The sequence below is a fragment of the Lagopus muta genome, chromosome 6, assembly GCF_023343835.1.
Source record: "Lagopus muta isolate bLagMut1 chromosome 6, bLagMut1 primary, whole genome shotgun sequence".
In the NCBI taxonomy this organism is placed as follows: Eukaryota; Metazoa; Chordata; class Aves; order Galliformes; family Phasianidae; genus Lagopus; species Lagopus muta.
Genome location: NC_064438.1, coordinates 40,721,005 through 40,738,289, shown reverse-complemented (window position 1 = coordinate 40,738,289; position 17,285 = coordinate 40,721,005). Strand labels below are relative to the sequence as shown.

The 17,285-nt window shown below is 38.0% G+C and overlaps 1 protein-coding gene across 2 annotated transcripts in view; it reads left to right on the top strand.

Moving 5' to 3' along the window:
- STON2 (stonin 2) overlaps positions 1–16,663 on the top strand; it is a 71,378-nt gene extending 54,715 nt beyond the window's left edge. For both annotated transcript variants that reach the window (XM_048947564.1, XM_048947566.1), the window contains 3 exons: positions 3,331–5,166; positions 9,670–9,872; positions 10,934–16,663. In XM_048947564.1, the coding sequence (XP_048803521.1) occupies positions 3,331–5,166; positions 9,670–9,872; positions 10,934–11,017 (2,123 nt within the window). In that variant the 3' untranslated portion in view covers positions 11,018–16,663. The remainder of the gene's footprint in view (positions 1–3,330; positions 5,167–9,669; positions 9,873–10,933) is intronic.
- Positions 16,664–17,285: the final 622 nt, after the last annotated feature.

Sequence of the window (17,285 nt, the reverse complement as noted above, 5' to 3'; positions counted from 1 at the left end):
ATATCATAGTACAGTTTTTCAGTTTATCATATAGAAATAATTGAGCATTTTGCTGCTGAACATTCGTAAAGCCAACAAAACATTAGGAGGCCTTTGGATGGAAAAAAAAATGGTGCAATTCTACAAGGCATTTTGTTGTTCACCAGGAATTATATATTTCCATATAATTTAATGGCTTTGTAATGACGTACACACGTGCGTGTAGTAAGGTACAACTAGTGCTAGCTGGGGACACTACTTAGGTGAGAGAATGAGAGCAGAGCTGTATAGTAAATTCATACAGGGAAAGGACATGGAGCTACTGTCCTCTTTTCCTTCCTGATAAACATCCTGCTGTGTTGTGTAGATGGGCTGGAGGAACCTTTCAGATTAGAATCTGACAAGGCAGACAAATTGAAAATGTTTTAATTTGGCCAAATAAACACTCATCAAAGTCATTTGTTTAGGAAAGAAACGATGGTCAATCAAGAAGAGAAAAACATGTCCTCCATGTTGATCACTTCCTCCCTTTTTTTTTTTTTTTTTTTTTTAATTCAGATTGAATCCTTCTCAGTCAGGAGCCACTCTGTGGGTGTAAGACTGTTCATCAAGTCATCTTCTTGATTTTATTTTCTAGGAAGGAGTTTTAAAAACACTTATGGAAACAAAGTAGTAAACCAATTAGCTTAGCTGTTCATCTGAGGATTTGTTTTCTTAAATGACCTCTCCCAGAACTATAGGGTCTTTCCAAGTTGAAGGACATTTACATTTTAGACATTATCATCTATGTTGAGGATCTTGCCAAAAGCAAAGATGAGAAAAAACTTCAAGTTATTGTCTGAGCTATCTGACATCTGGATTTTTCACCATGAGATATTTTTCTTTCCACAGAAGTTACAGTATTTCTCTTGAGATATACACACTGTTTCATCTAGTTCTCAGAAAGCTTCTTTGAATACTTAGCTGCATTATCATACTGTTATTTTTATCCTCCCTGCTATTAGTGGTACTCTCACAAAACTGAAAAACTGTCTTTCTAGAACTAGCTTTGTAATCTTCAAGTATTTGTGAATTCACCATTTGGTACTTTGGCAAGAGAAGAATGTACTTTTGAATTTGCTTTGAGGGAGAAAGGTTATTTCTCTTTCCAAATTTGATACTTTCTTGTATCAATTCAAATAATGATTTATTGTTTTTTCTATAGAATAAAGTTACACAAATGCTTACATTTACAAAACTATATTTAATGCTTCAGTGGTATTTCTAAGTGTCTCAGTAAAACAAACGCACACACAAAAAAGAAAATAGTTTATTTTATAAAATGTCTTCAGTTTAGAAAGAAAATCTGTAGGGTGAATTCTGTCTGGGTTTTATACAAACTCTAAAGGAATTTGGCTCATCTTCCTCTCTAAAATTTGCTATAAGTGTTAATACTTCATTTTTGGAGTTATGCTTGGTTTCTGCAATTCAAAAGCTGAAATACAGGAAAAGAAAAAATTATAACTCCAAGCAGAGAAGAGTTGTGTTCTTGAGAAACTGATGTTCTCATCACAGGACTATTAGAAGTCCTAGCAGGAATGAATAATGTTTTTCCAGAAATACCATAAAAACAGAGTTTCTTATTACATCCTTCCACTGCTTTTGCTTTCTTCTGGGAATTACATGCTTACTGACCGAAATATTGGGAAAACATGAGACAGTACAGAAGGTGTCAGTATGGACTTGAGGATCAGGTTTGTCGTGGTGTTTTGTTTTCTTTTTTTTAATTGTTTGTTAAGGATGTGGTTGTGGATGATAATCTGTTTTTTTTTTTGTTTTTTTTTTTTTTTTTTTTTAATCCACAGATCTATTTGTAGTCTGGTGGCAAAACTAATGTATAAGGGACCCATTGCTGTACCCAGTGGTGCAACCAGTAGCAGGGACTACGGGCAGACTTTGTGCAATGGTAGAAGTGAAAAGACGGGCTAGAGATGAAAATCTGAGAAACTGAGGTAGTGAAACTTCTTTTCCAAGAAGTGGAACACTTTCTAATGAATGAGTAGTCTGTAAAAGATGCTTTTTCTTGATATTACTTTATTATTGCAGTGGCTTGAAAAATAAATTGATTTTATTCCACTTTATATAAAATTCTCAATTACAACTGTAGAACTGTAGAACTTACATAAAGCGTTTTATGATTAGATCAAAGAGTTGGGTGGTCTTGATACAGCTGGGATGAGAGGCGCAGAAAATCAAATAATCCAAAGCATTATAACAAGCTAATGTCAGGATTTTGGCTAAGATGAATATTCCTTATTTCATATTCTAAATTGAGCTGAAATGAAAATTCAGACTGTCTATTATAGTTTATGCAGAATGAGAATCAAGCTCATCTATCTTGGTAACTGATAGCAGTTTGAATATGGACTTAAATATTTTGCTTTTGTTGTTATTGCAAAACAAGTTCACATCAGAGATGTACAGCCAAAGTGAAGTGCTACATTTTGCAGTCACTTTTCTGTTTTTGCTGAAAAACTGTGTGTTGTGTAAAACATGATCTGTATATTTATCAGAAGTAAAAGGCACAAATGTTTGCCCTTCTGTATGATATGCAGGGCAAACTTGTGGTGCAACCACAGATTTTAATTTAATACTTTCATTCATCAGCACAGTGGAAAGAAAACAGGAAGAAAACCCTGTAATCTCTGCATGCTGAAAAAGTGATGCTCATTTTGGGGAACACCTTATTACTGCTGCTTCTATCTCCTCCAGAAGGAGCTGGGATTGAAATAGCACAGTACAATGCTGGCTTCTGGGGAAATGTCAGAGTCTGAGACAAGGAGAGTGATCAAGGGAGTCTTGTTCTGGCAGAGGTTTGAGGACAGCTCCCATAGTGCAAGCCAAAAATACATTTTTCCTTATCCAAATGTACATTCCTAGACTATAGATTCTCCACAAGATTGTCAGAGACATCTCTGGACTGGCAGACAATTTCCCACTGTGTAAGCTACAGAGCACATCTTCTGAAAACATCTAGGGTAAAAATGCCACCTAGGCACCTTTTATGGTGCCTTTTTTTCTTAGGTCATTGTGTTGGAATGAGAGCTAAGAGATACAATCACTATTATCATTCCTTCTGTACTTCTTCCTGCTTTCCTTTTCTGTGTTCAACTGCCTATTTTAAAGTGAATCTATTTCTTTATTAATTCTTGCCATATTCTACAGAATATTATCCAAGTTTCTTCTATCTTTCTCACACAGCATGCTACTGTGCAGACAGTGCTTTTCTTTTAGTGCAGAGAACTAGATAATTTCAGAATAATTAGCTGAAATTTCCTCCCCTCCCCTCTTTTTTTTTTTTTTTTTTTAAAGACAGTTCCTCATCTTTCCAAGAAGATGAAGAGGTAGATATGGAGGCTGTCAACTGGCAGCTGAACAACACCTCCATGAATGGCCGTTCTGCTGCACCAACCACAGTTCGCTTTCCCAGCTGGGTGACTTTTGATGACAATGAAATCAGTTGTTCACCACAGAATCTTTCTCCTTTGAAAATAGACACCTCACCTCCAGAAACACAGGCTCCAGATGTTAACTTTAACCTCACTGCATCATTTAAGAAACGAGAACGTCCCAAAAGCACATTGGGTGACCTCTCCAAAATTCAAAAACTGGATCTCTCTTCTTTAACCAAGTTGCCTTCTCTTGAAACACCACCATGGAGTGCTACTAATCCCTTCTTGGATGAGTCTCTTCGAGATGTCCAACCCTCACCCATCAATCCATTCAGCTCATTCTTTGAGGAGCGAGACAGGCGTTCCAAAAGCTCTTCTGTCTCCAGTGTTCCAGGCAAAAGCCAAAGAGACTCCCTCATTATTCTCCATCATGAACCCGATACCATCAGTTTCCAAGAGGCAAACAAAAGTGTAACTCATGTAGATGCTGTGGAGCAGCTGAAGCAACTCCAGATTGGAGACCCAGATTATGTGAGCAGCCCTACCTTGCCTGATGATGACCCAACAATGCCATATGATCCTGATGCCACTTTATTTAACCTGGCACCATCTCAGCCGAAGGATGGATGGCCAATGATGCTCAGAATCCCAGAGAAGAAGAATATTATGTCATCCAGGCACTGGGGACCAATATACGTGAAGCTGACTGACAGTGGATATATTCAGCTTTTCTATGAGAAAGGATTGGAGAAACCTTTCCGTGAATTCAAACTTGAAATCAATCATGAGATTTCAGAGCGCAAACTGCAGAACTATGATGAGAATGGAAGGATACACAGTGTGAGATTGGATCGCACAACCTACAAGGAGAAAAAGAAGTATCAGCCTAAACCAGCCATTGCTCACACAGCAGAGAGAGAGCAAATCATCAAGCTTGGTACTACAGATTATCAGGACTTCCTAAGCTTCATCAGTGCTGTGCAAGACATGCTGATGAACCTGCCAGCCTCATCAACAGATCTGAGCACAGTGGGACTAAACTATCAAGAAGAAGAAATTACTGTTGATGTCAGGGATGAGTTTCATGGCATTTTGGCCAAAGGAGACAGTGTGATTCTCCAGCACAGTGTGCTGACGCATATATATGTTCTGAGCTTCCTTTCAGGCCTGGCAGAATGCAGACTGGGTCTTAACGATATCCTAATCAAAGGGAATGAAATAGTTGCAAGGCAAGACATTATGCCCACTACTACCACAAAGTGGATTAAATTATACAGCTGTCGGTTCCATTCATGTGTGGATGAGGACATGTTTAATAACTCTCGTATTATCCTGTTTAACCCCTTGGATGCTTGCCGATTTGAACTGATGCGATTCAGAACTGTTTTTGCTGAGAAAACTTTGCCTTTCACACTGAGGACAGCAGCCAGCATCAATGGTGCTGAGGTGGAGGTACAGAGCTGGCTGATGATGTCCACTGCGTTCTCTTCTAATCGTGACCCTTTAACTCAGGTCCCTTGTGAAAATGTTATGATCCGCTACCCAGTGCCAAATGAGTGGGTGAAGAACTTCCGCCGGGAAAGTGTCCTGGGGGAAAAATCTTTGAAAGCCAAGGTGAATAAGGGGGCTACTTTTGGATCAACCAGTCTGTCTAGTTCTGAGCCAGTCATGAGAGTTACCTTGGGAACTGCCAAATATGAGCATGCCTTTAATTCCATTGTATGGAGAATAAACCGACTGCCTGACAAAAACTCAGGTGAGTTGTGCATACCATCTCTACAGGAGTAAACTTAAAGAAGTTATGTATTTTGGAAGGCAGGGAGTACCGTGTTTACAAGGTGAGAGATAAATCATTCTTCGCAATGAAGGGCATCAGATAGATACACACTGCATTTATCTGACCCTTCATTGCAGTAGTTTTAATTATCCTGCCAACACTGCTAATTATAAAAACTGGGGTTTTCCAGATGCAAAAATATGCCTTCTTTCTCAGCTTTTATGAGTACACTATGGAATTTCTGCATCAAACATCTCTGTGTGTTTAGCACTGTTATTGGAAGCAAGGCTGTTTTGGTTGACTTCCAAAGATGAGATACTATGCTACATGACTAAATAACAAGTCATGTGCTGTAGTTCTAACACATTTGATTTGTATTTCAGTCATTTCCATTCATCGCCATTGCCATGCAAACGCACTGACCAGTACTATGTACTTTGACATGTACACTGCAATTAATCCTTAGTGTTTGGAGTGGGAGGTTGTAAGAGGGCAGAAAGTATAGTTGCAACTATTGTAAAGAATGTTCTGCAATTACCAGTTGTGGTTATGCTTCTGTGATCAGTGCAGACAGGTAAATGCAGCTTAATCTCAAAGAGAAAATACCAACATAAAATCCACAAGTCTTTGCATTTCTCCTAAATTGTTAATAATTAAACATTCAAATAATATGTGCAAGCTACTGTTCACTTCAGCCATTGCTGCTATTTGTTCCACTTCCAACTCTTCATTCTGGGCAATAATATCAAGATAAATTAGGTTTATTTTTTACATACAGTGAACGCTACTTCTTGATTTTTTTCATCTAGACTTTTTAAAATGTATGCATATTTTTAGTATTGATGCTGTAGTAATGCAGCTCTGTGACTGAGTGCGTTTATGTGTTTGGTGTTTCCTGAAAAAAGTTTAGTGTCGGATCAGATCTGACACTTTCTAAGTGCAGCTGTTTATCCCAAGTTTAGGCTGCAGTGTTAGCAAAACATTGATCCAGGTCTTCTAAGCTTTTGGATCACATTTCAGCCCAGAGACACCAGGTTACACCGTAGGTTACAAATTTGTAGGGATATCATGGACAAAAGTGAGGACTCCTGTTTTCTGTAATGTAGGTCATAAGAAGAGAGAGAGCTCAGGAACTCATAAAATATTGCAATGAAAAATTAACCTCGGGCTGTGTATGAGCAACAACCTGCTTGTGAGGAAAATCTCACTGTGCCATCTGTATAAGCTCTGGGAATGAGATGCTGTGAAACTGGGCCTTCTGTGGCATCTCCTTTCCAAAGATCTCATTACGCCATACTGATGTTTCAGCTGGGAAAATGTAAGCCCCCAGACTTTAACACAACCACAGAAGAAGCCTGTAGCAAACAAGGAGAAGAGACAGAACTCCTGGCTCTGTTCAGTCTGCTGCAAGGCAATGCTCTCTTACCCACTGCAGCTCCAAGGGAGATGTTTATCTATGGCTCTTGCTTCCTTTATCTTGTCCCTCCCAGTGTGAGGCTTCATTACACATGCCCTGTGTCAGGGGGAAATGAATCACACTCGGCACTGCTGCTGGCACCCTGCCACAGAGCACCTATCCATCAGTGTCACTGTGCAGTGCACAGGGCTGTAGTATTTGTTTACATCCTGAAAGGAAGAGAGTGTCCTCACCTCTCCGGTCAGGCCAGATGTAATTTCAGGGAAAGGAAGGGCCTTGCAAGCACTGCCTTGGCAGGGACGCATGGGGTATATGAGAGGGAAGGAATCTAAAAGTGATGACAGGATAGGTTAAGTGTAGCTCAATTCTAACCTTGTCTCTCAAGGGCTTATTTACATTTCTTGACAGTACTCATTCCATGGCTTTCCTTACTCAGAGTATGAGGCAAACAATGAGGGGTGTACACGGAACCACTCAAAAGCATTGATTTATGAGGGTGAACTAGGGAAGTTTATTCCTGTTCCTTCTTAGATTTGGCTGATGGACCATATACACTTCTGATCACATAATAAGAATGCATAGTCTGCTCCCAACCTTGTGCATTCTTGATAGTATCCAGCCCTACTCACAGGTTTACACAATAGCTCATCTCCTCCCAGTTACAGCAGTCTCTATAAATGACAGTGTTTTCAACATCTAAGTATAAGAATGTTCCTTGAACTCGCACTCAATGCTCTCTTACCACCGCACCTGCAGCTCACCCCTGGCAACACTTTGGGTCCCTTTAGGTGTCTGGTCCACTGATAAACTGCCTTAGACAAAGTGTTTGCTTCTCACTATGGATTGGAAAGTGTGTGACAATTGAAGGACTGTGTGTACTCTGACTATAATTTGACCTAGAAAACTAATGTGGATTGCATTTTAATGAGCATATTGCTGAAATCATTTATAAGGTCACTTAGTAAATGTTATACTGCCTTTCTCTTATTTACAACTAAGACAGTCACAGCATTTGACAAAGAAAGGCCCTGCAGAGTTTCACATACAGCAGTCTGGGCTCAAGGTGTTTCTGTTTTTTATTAATCCACCAGCAGAATGTTAAGAAAACATCCACCAGCCACCAGTCATGGGAAAACACTCCTGGAATGGAGCAGGGCTGCAGCCTCTGAGTGGGGCTTGGGTCTGGATGTTGAACTTGAGCCCAGTTTGGTTGAGGGTCCCCAAAATGCTGCCCGCTGCGCCCTCTGCAGTAAATTAAATCCTGTAATGCAAACATGTTAGGACATCAGAGGGCTTTGAAACAGATTCCCTCCAATCACAGTAAGCCAAGTGTCTGTATGAATTACATTACGAGGTCCATGATAGTCATAATGGAATGCTAGTAGCTCAAGGAAGCAAGAGGCTCAGAAGAAAATCAGTCTGGTCATTTCCTTCTGATTTTATTAGAAAAGTGCATTTGTCTGTTGTAGAGGGAGCTCTGAATGAGCCTTCTGAGCACACACAAGGTGCACAGAAGTTGTCCATTGTGTGCCTCAGGTTACTAATGAACGCTGATTTACTCAGTATTTCTTTCAGTGGCGGAATTGCTCTTATAATCTGTTTGCTTGGTTGTCTACTGTGCTGATCTGGTTTACATTAATAACTTCTATATTTCTTTGAGCATTGTGCGTGGTCTTTTCTTGTAGTTGGTATTCCTACTGGAAGAAATTAAATTATTGAAATTCCATTGTAAAGTGAATTTAAATAAATTCAGATATTTCTTACTATTTGAATTAATTCAGATTAATGAAATAAATATTTCATGGGATCAATTTGTTTCTAACTCTAAACTACAACTGTAGGCATTTCTGAAGGCTCTCTACCTTGATCAGCTTTCCTGTAATGTAAGTAGGACAGGTAGGGAGCCTCTTATTAAGGTGTCTGGACATTCCACACTTCAGAGCCTTATGTGTTCTGCTACAGGTTAACATTGTAGGCTGAAGTATTATATGCTAAGTTTGGGGAAATTTTTAAATTGAATTTCTGCCCAAATTTTTCAGTCATTCCAGAAAATGAAGTTAGGAGAAAATGCAGTTTAGGCCATATCCAGCAGTTACCAGAACTAGGGCTGCTGTGCCTTGCACTGGGAGGGGAATATTATTTATCTTTCTTATTGAGCTTGGGATCGCTTTTCTTTGTTCGGTTTGTTTTGTTTTTACAAAAAAAAATTATAATGGGATCCCTTCAGTCAGAAATCCTGAAGTGGCTGTGAGTGTTCTCATCCTCATTTGGCAGAGAGAGAAAAGGAGGCACAAAACCTAAATGGCTTGCTTAAGAGCTTAGGAAGTTGACAGTAGTCAAAAATATAACAAATCTAACTTAACTAGCAGTTCTACTTCATTTTTTTAAACATATGTGCTGTCCAGCAAAACAAGGTGAAGAATATATAATAGCCAAAAGTTATTAGGTACTGATAACAGAACTAAACACGGTTGGTTTCTCACCTTTCCATCTTTAATGACTAGCCATCTTGTGGAGGGTTAGAATGACGAATAAACTGTTACTTCCAAGAGGTGTACAAATATGCTTTTTGAACCCAGGAAAGTTTAATGTTATCCAGTATGTTTGCTTTCACAATATATCAGGGTAGCCATTTCAAAAATAAATATGAGATATCTGTCAAATCTACCTTTACTTACTATCAATGCATGATATTTTAGAAGGATATGCCACAGTGTTCTTAGCATGTTAAATAGACTCAGAGAATAAGAGGGAAAATATCTTTACCTATGGTGGTTGATTTACATCTTGAATTGTCACCCACTAAAAGCAAATTGGACTGATTGACAGTCATTTTTTTGCAGTTCATTTAATTTATTTACTCTGACTAATAAAACTGAACTGCAACTCCAGCATATGGAGTTTCAATGCCAATAAAACAGATAAGATCCTGACACTTGATGCAAAGTAGTTCACCCAGGCAGATTCTCAGTTTCTTGCTGTTTCATGATGTTGCTTTTACCTAGATGCAATCTTCCCTCAACAAAGCAAGACAACTTTCATGACTGTTTTGTCTCTTTTTCCAGCTTCTGGCCATCCACACTGCTTCTTCTGTCACCTAGAGCTTGGCTCTGACCGGGAAGTGCCTTCCAGTTTTGTCCGCCATGTAGATGTGGAATTTGACATGCCCACTACTTCTGCATCCAAAGCCACTGTTCGGTCCATCTCTGTTGAGGACAAGATTGGTGTGAGAAAGTGGGTCAACTATTCAGCACACTACAGTTACAAGGTAAAAATGAGCATTTGTCACCATGGTTACTTTGCATACTTCATTGTCTTGAAAAGTTTAGGCAAACCAATGGGAATTTGATATGTCAGGCTCTGTTGCAGTGGCTCCCCATGTGTGCAGCCTGCAGGTTCATGGCAGACAAGCTGAGGATTATGGCTCAGCAAAAATGGGCTAACACTTCTTACAGTGGCTTTGTGGAAGAGCATGCATACAACAGTTCCTGGGGAAAAGCTGATAAAGTAGGAATGTGAACAGAGACTTTTGCTACAGTGGGAGTTTTACAGTGGGAGTACTACAGCAGACAAAAGGATAACATTTCTTCTGTGCTTATTATTTTTTTCTGCTTGCCCTAAGGAGACAAACAGATGGGAAAATACACAATATGTATACCTGCCAAGAATCTTGATGCCAGACTTGCATGGTAGATGATCACTCAGCTGACAAATGGGCATTCTACCTCCTTCTGTAAGAACAATTATGAGAGATACTGAAAAGATTCTCATGGCAAATATTTTTAATGCGAAATACTATTAGATTTTTAGTAGTATCTGAAATTTCAGAGAGATTATATTTGATCTTCCTAACTATCCCTTCTAAGAATTAAACACTCAATTGTCCCTGAATTTTTGGAGGTATCAAAATTTAGAAAGAAGATATAGATGTGCCTTTTGCAAATAAATCCCTTTGCTTTCATCAGTTGCTTTGCAGAGTTTAAAACTGAGACTAGTCTTCTGCTGTCATGTAGAAAGCCACCTCTGCAGGTTTGGTTCTGGGTTTGGATTCAAAATATAGATGGGACTGGGAATGAAAAAAAATGAGACCAATTCTATTCCTGATGTTTTTTCTTCCAGAAATTGTTATGATGCTGTTGAGTTATAAAATTGTTTGGATTTGACTCAAAACCTCATAGAAAATCAAATCCATTTTTCCCTCCTCAATCTATTACTCTTTACAATCCTCTCATTTTACCAAGACTTGCATCATCTGAGCAGTGACCACTAAGGATTTTTCAATTTTTGTGGGTTTTTTTCTCATTATCAATGTCGTTTTTCCTCTGTCAGGTAGAAATAGAGCAGAAGAAAAGCTTGAGTGAGGATCTGAAGGGAGAAGATACTGCAAATCTCAGTGAATGTGCCATACAGTGAAGGAATATCAGTGTTCAAGTCCCAAGAGGTGTAGTCAAACTAACAGACTTGGAAGAAAGGACTTGCAGATTTTGGTATTTTTCTTTTAAAAGTATGGAGTATTACTTTTAAAATAATGCTTTCAAGAGTTTTATTTTTCCTGTAATTAACTGTATCTTGAGAAGAAGGTCACCAGTAATTTGTTTGGAGTGGACCCACGGGCTGGAACAATTAAAGTACTTATCACCAATACGTTTGATGTATTGACAGAATGAGTCACTTTACAGTCAAGCCTGCTTTTTGTGCTTCTTCACCATCTGGGTTCTGCACTGAACACCATCATAGCCAAATCTGAAAGCAGTCTTCATCTCACCATCTTATCCTCCTGCAATAGGCATTTTTCCTGTATTTTGCTTGGTTTGGTCATCAGCAGATTCACTTCCTTCTGAACTGTCAAATAAAACCCAGGGAACATCAAGTGAAGCAGTGATATGAAGTTTCATTTTTGAAGTCATCAACAGATTGAAAACCCTGGAGCATCATCATGGAGAATCAACAGATTCTGCATGTTAAACATAGTAAACATCAAGCAAACAAGCTATTGGCAGTACAGCTAATCATGTAACCATTCTTCTACTTACCCTTTCCTGCCTTGTTCTCTGAACTGTGCTGTCGTTGTGCACATTTTCATGGGGTTTGGACAAGAATGGGGTTTGGCTGCAAGAATCCTGCAGTTTCTTAGAATTTTCATGTGCTACTCAGGGCTGTCCTGTTATTTTGACTGAACAGGGTTACAGCTGCTAGTAACAGGGAATGTGTTATAGTAGAGATGATACTGAAGGGACTTTTCTGAAATTAGATCATTCCTAAATAGAAAGATATTTAAGGGAAATACATTGTTTGTTGGTTATTTTGCTTGTTTGTTTGTTTTATGCTCTCTTGAAAGGATAAGACGGATGGTTATCAAAAATGTCAGAACAGTATTACTTTAACAAGGTTTTTTGCCTTCCCCAAACTCCTTGGAAGTCTCTCCTTGTTTGCCACACAATATTGCTTTCATGTTCTATCTTTAATCTACCATATAAGTAATTTTTCTGCAGCTATCTTTATAAAATCCCAGGTAACTGAGACACAAAATATTTTTTCAAAAATTAAAAACAAGCTTCCATCATGGAGACTTCTAGATCTCCAGTTAACTGAAAGTAGAAGCAAGTTTCAAACCTTCTTTCTGGAGAAAAAAAAAAAAAAAAGCAAGCAGAAGGCAAAAATCACTCGTTCATATATTTTTTCAGAAAAGAGAACAGTGTTCAGAACACTCACTTTTTATATCTGTTTCCATGGCTTCCATAATATTTTGTCTGAAGATAGTTTTTAATGTAAAAAAAAAAAGTAATTTATTAAATCATTTATCTTTTGAAAGATTTCTACTGACTTTAAAATCACAGATATGGAAAACCTTGGCAATGTATTTGAATGAGTTAAAATGAAAGCTTGTTTATAATTTTATAGGTTTATTTTATTTTACATTTCGTATAACAGAAAATTAATATTCAGTCCTGGTTTACTACTTTCACTGTGACTCCTATAAAAATCACTGCAGTCCAGAATAAAGCATGAGATTAATTACTCTGAGTCTGTAACCGGCAGTGGTAGAATTTAGACCAAACTGTAGGGAACTTCTAAATGCCTTTTTATGCCTCTTTTTTTTTTTTTTTTTTTTTTAATGCCTAGTGATAAATATTTACACAGCCATGTTACTACACAACCTCTGGCAAATGTACACTGCCGTAAATATATCAAGTCTCAGTCCTACTAGGACTTCTCAATAATAAGTTTGTAATCTTACTGAAGCCCAGAGAACTTCTCTGAGTACACCAGCTAATGCTAAATTTTGCATCATCTCACTTTAAAGGGAAGAATGCTGTTAACTTTCACAGAGCGTTTTGAGATTCATGGATGAAAATCAGTGATATATTGTCAGGAACTATTTATTAAATAACGATGTATATGTTATGAAATATCTGACAGCATGGAGCTGAATTTATACTGATTCTCGGCTCTGTTACCACTTTATGTTTCAAAGGCCTTTGAAGAACTTGTTGGTATTTTTCCTGTTTTTTTTAATGTAGCCCCCAGTGTACAATTCCTGAAAATGACCAGCAAGAAATCCAGCAAGTCAAAACTGAATGTGTTCTGAGATGTTGCTGAGAAAGTGTGAGATGTGGACAAACTGCATTCAGACACTTCGTGTCTGAATTTCTGCATTTTTTCCCTCATCCCTTGAAAATACTAACACATAATAGCAAATAAGAAAAAGTATGTTGTACTCTTTAATGAAGGGAAAAAAAAAAATCAGAGGAATTTCACTTTCCATCTCAGTTGAATTCCAAACTGTTCAGTCTCTATCATACCTCCACCATAAAAATATTTCAGTTCCCGAAAACTGAAAGATTAACATAGTGGAGTTTTCTGGATTTACTTCATTTCTCTACTCCTTTATTACTGATTATTTATTTTCTTTAAAGTAGAAGTTAATGAATGAAAACAAGAGTATGGGCCTAAAGCTAATCTCTCACACAACTATTTGAATGACAGAAGAATCTCTTCCAGGACTGCAGGAGTTTATGCAGCCAAAACTGATGGAGTGTTGAGGTTTATAAAAAAGCTATTTTAATCCATTTTGATCTTTGGGGGACATCTTTGTGATGTTCTTGCCACTGAATTTTCAAAAGTATGAATTTTTGAGATATGAAATCCTCACACAGAGTTTCAGAAGATCGTATTTGTGAACACAGTTCCCATTGAATCACTAGTGTGAGTAGTTTGATTTTTCAAAAGAGCACTAACAACCAAAATGTTCAGAAAATATAATGTTGATACAATCAAGTGGCACCATTCAAAGATCTTTCCAATCTGCATCCATGATAAGTACTGAGTATTTGAACACTGAGCTCCTAAGTGCCATTGTTGAGGCTGTCATCGTTCTTGCTTAATTAAGTTGTGCCAATTCTTCCACATATGAACCTCATCTATGTGAACTGTAGGGGTAGAGCAGTAATTTAGACAGACCGTTGTTGGAGGTGAGGGGAAAAGAACTGAGGGCTTTATCCATTTTAGAGTAGCAGAAATTGCTAAATATAAGACAGGCCTTTAGAGCTTTTTTTTTTTTTTAACTTGGGGAAGAATTTCTTTAAATAGTTTCAGTGTAACACTCCTTTTGATGAAGATATAATCACTGTCTTTGTTTTATTTGAAAGCTTTGTAGTACTAAAATGTTCCATGCAGGAAATGTGCCTTCAAGGTAAGCATACATTTACTCCCTGAAGCTATTTCCACTTTGAACTTTTTATTTTTCATTATGACTTTGCTTCATTTTGTGCTGTGGTACTTGAGGTATTGCAGGGAATTTTGCCTAGAAAAATTAGCTGAATCGGTCTTTGATCACAGGAGGTAAAGATGAAGATCATCTCCGGACAGCTGAGCTAATTTTAGTGAAATCCTCTTACATGTATTAACTATATGCATAGTCTGTTAGCAAAGGAAAATGGGTGAATTCAGCTGAGGAATACTGTAACTAACCAATGATATTTTTGTCCTTTGATTTTATTTAGACTCAAATTTAGTCATCCTCTAAAGGAGACAGATTGTAGTTTCATCATTGCAACAGTATCATAAGAAACATCACAGAAATCTACCTTTCCTGGTGGGTTGCTGGCTGACATATTGGCAAGACACCCAAGTCCTGTTGGTCTACCTGTCCACATGATTCAGTAGCTTCTAAAACTCTTTTTTCTCTTGGTTATTCACCCTCTAGAACTGAGAACAATTTCTCGCACAAGAGCAACAAAGTTCAGCCTGAGGTAATTATTCTGTCTGTTGCTTGTATGAAACTCAGTAATTTCCCTCTGCCCTTGAATAATCAAGGCCCTCATAGGTTACCTCTGCTCAAGAGGTTGAAAAATTATTTTCTGTAAGTCTTGGCAACTTGTTTTTATGGCTGTACTCATCTCCAGAACTGGTCAGTGCAGAACGCTTATCACTTATTGATGAAGTACTTACCCTCTTCTGCCATAGAAATTATTTCTACATCGTGAGTTGTCTGAGATAGGAAATTTTCTCTGATAATGGGCATCACTGTTCCTAGCCTTGTTTTGTTCAGCCATCTACCCATCCATCCGACCATCCGTCCTTCTCTCTCTCCCTCTTTCCCCTCTACTTGCAGTCCATTCTTTGCACTATTGACATTGATTGGTTTGATAATTATTTAGTAACATGTTCCTATCTTTTTGTTCTGTAAAATGAGAAAGTCTATACACTGGTTAACTTTATAGAAGTGGTGGGTTTTTTTTTTTCCTTTTGATTTTATGGGTTGAAATGGGATGTAATGTTTTGTTTAAAATATGGGAAAACTTAAATAAATGTTAAGATGAAACACCATATCCACAATTTCACTGTGAAATTCAAATTGTATGTAGCATGTGCTATATGTCCTGATAACTCAATAACAATCTTCTTAAATTTGGAGGAGGAAAATGAAATGTTTTGAATGGATTTGATCACCTAGACTGAATGATAGACTGCAAAGAAAATGTATCAGGTCTAGAGCTTGAATCTTTCAACTGATCATAGTAGAGAATCCAACATTTTCCATGAAGTTGTCCTGAAGCAAAGTAATTGAGAATTGAAACTTCTGCCTAGCAGATCTCTTAAACTTTTACACCCTAACAGTAAAGCTCTGAATGGGATCTTCTTGTGATCAGAATATATTTCTGCAAAACAAGGATAAGGATAATGTCAGAAAAATTTACAGAATCCTCTGATACAATTCTTCATTTTCTTTCAAGTTTAAATAAGCTGTATATCATTCAATACATTTTTCCACTTCTCTCATAGTCACTTTCTCAAAAGCACTCCCTGTGTCAGACTGAAGAGGTGGACAGTCTCACTGACTGATGGAAATCTGATACCCATTATAAGGGCTGCTTAGATTTTTGCTGAGCCCACAGTACAACTCACTAACTAACTCACTAACATACTAAATGTATGTCAGTTGTTTTATAGTATAAGAAAATGGAGGTACACAGGGAATGATTTTCCTTACGTTCATTATTCAAGAGTAAATTATGTCAGCCATAAGAAAGGAGGAAAGTTGAGTAGGAAAGTTAAGTAGCAATAGCACTTTATTTACTGTTATTCAGATACTCATCGACATTAGTATTAGTGTAGTTAGATTAGATAGTATTACATTGGGAGTGTGGGATTAGACTTACCATCATAACTTCACAATCTGCAAAATGGATTAGAAATGAGAGAGTTATGTAAAAATCAGAAAGTTTCAAAACATGCAACTTAAAGTTCCTCAGCAATAATGCAGTCCTTCAAGACAAGCCAAAATATTTCTCTGCAAGAGATGGAGATGTCAGAGTGCCAGCACAAAGAGTACCCAAACAAAAGCCATCATTAGAGTGAGACAGCACAATTTGGAGGGAAAAGACATCACAGTTCTCTCCCAGTGCTCGCAGTTGCCATGCTCTTACCATCTAATTCAGATATGCTGACAACTTATGAGTAGTCAAAAAACTGCTGAAGGTTAGTTGAGGTAAAGCGAAACAGAAAGAGACTATTGTTTCTCATCCAGAATCTTGCTGCAGCAGTTCTATGCCACAGCAGATGCATCTGAAACATGAAACACATGAGTCTCAGAAAAAAAACTTCTGTCCTTTTGGTCACAGGATTAGAAACCTGATACAAACAGCCATTAAAAAAAAAAAAAAAAAAAAAAAAAGTAGTTGTAATTGTTTTTCAAACACCAGCTATGAAAGGTTTCTTTTTCAATCCTGAGTGATGGAACAGCACAACCTGATGGAGAGGAGTGGCTGCAGCAGTTCCAGCAGCTGCACTGGGGAACCACAATGCAACCCCAATGGCAGACGTGCTGCAGTGCAAGGGTCAAGGCAGGCTGGTCCTTCCTTGGTGCAGAAGGCTGCTGCTGTTCACAGGATCCCAGTTGCTGCCTCCCCAGGGGCTATAGATAAACCTGGAACAAGTACTGTAGCCTAAAGAGCTTCTGAAGGCATGGGATGAAATATATTGTGAATACATCTGAAAGTAATTTCCTAAGGGGCAGAGCCTCTGTAAGGGTTTCTCTTATGCAGAACAGAAAAAAAAGAAAGCTCTACTTCTCTGTGTGGAGCCTGAGAAATATGTTGGGGTGCAGCCTGTTTGGAGCACTTAGATTGAAAGAGAATACACTGGGAAAGCTCCAAAAGCTCACAGATGCAGGCAGAAC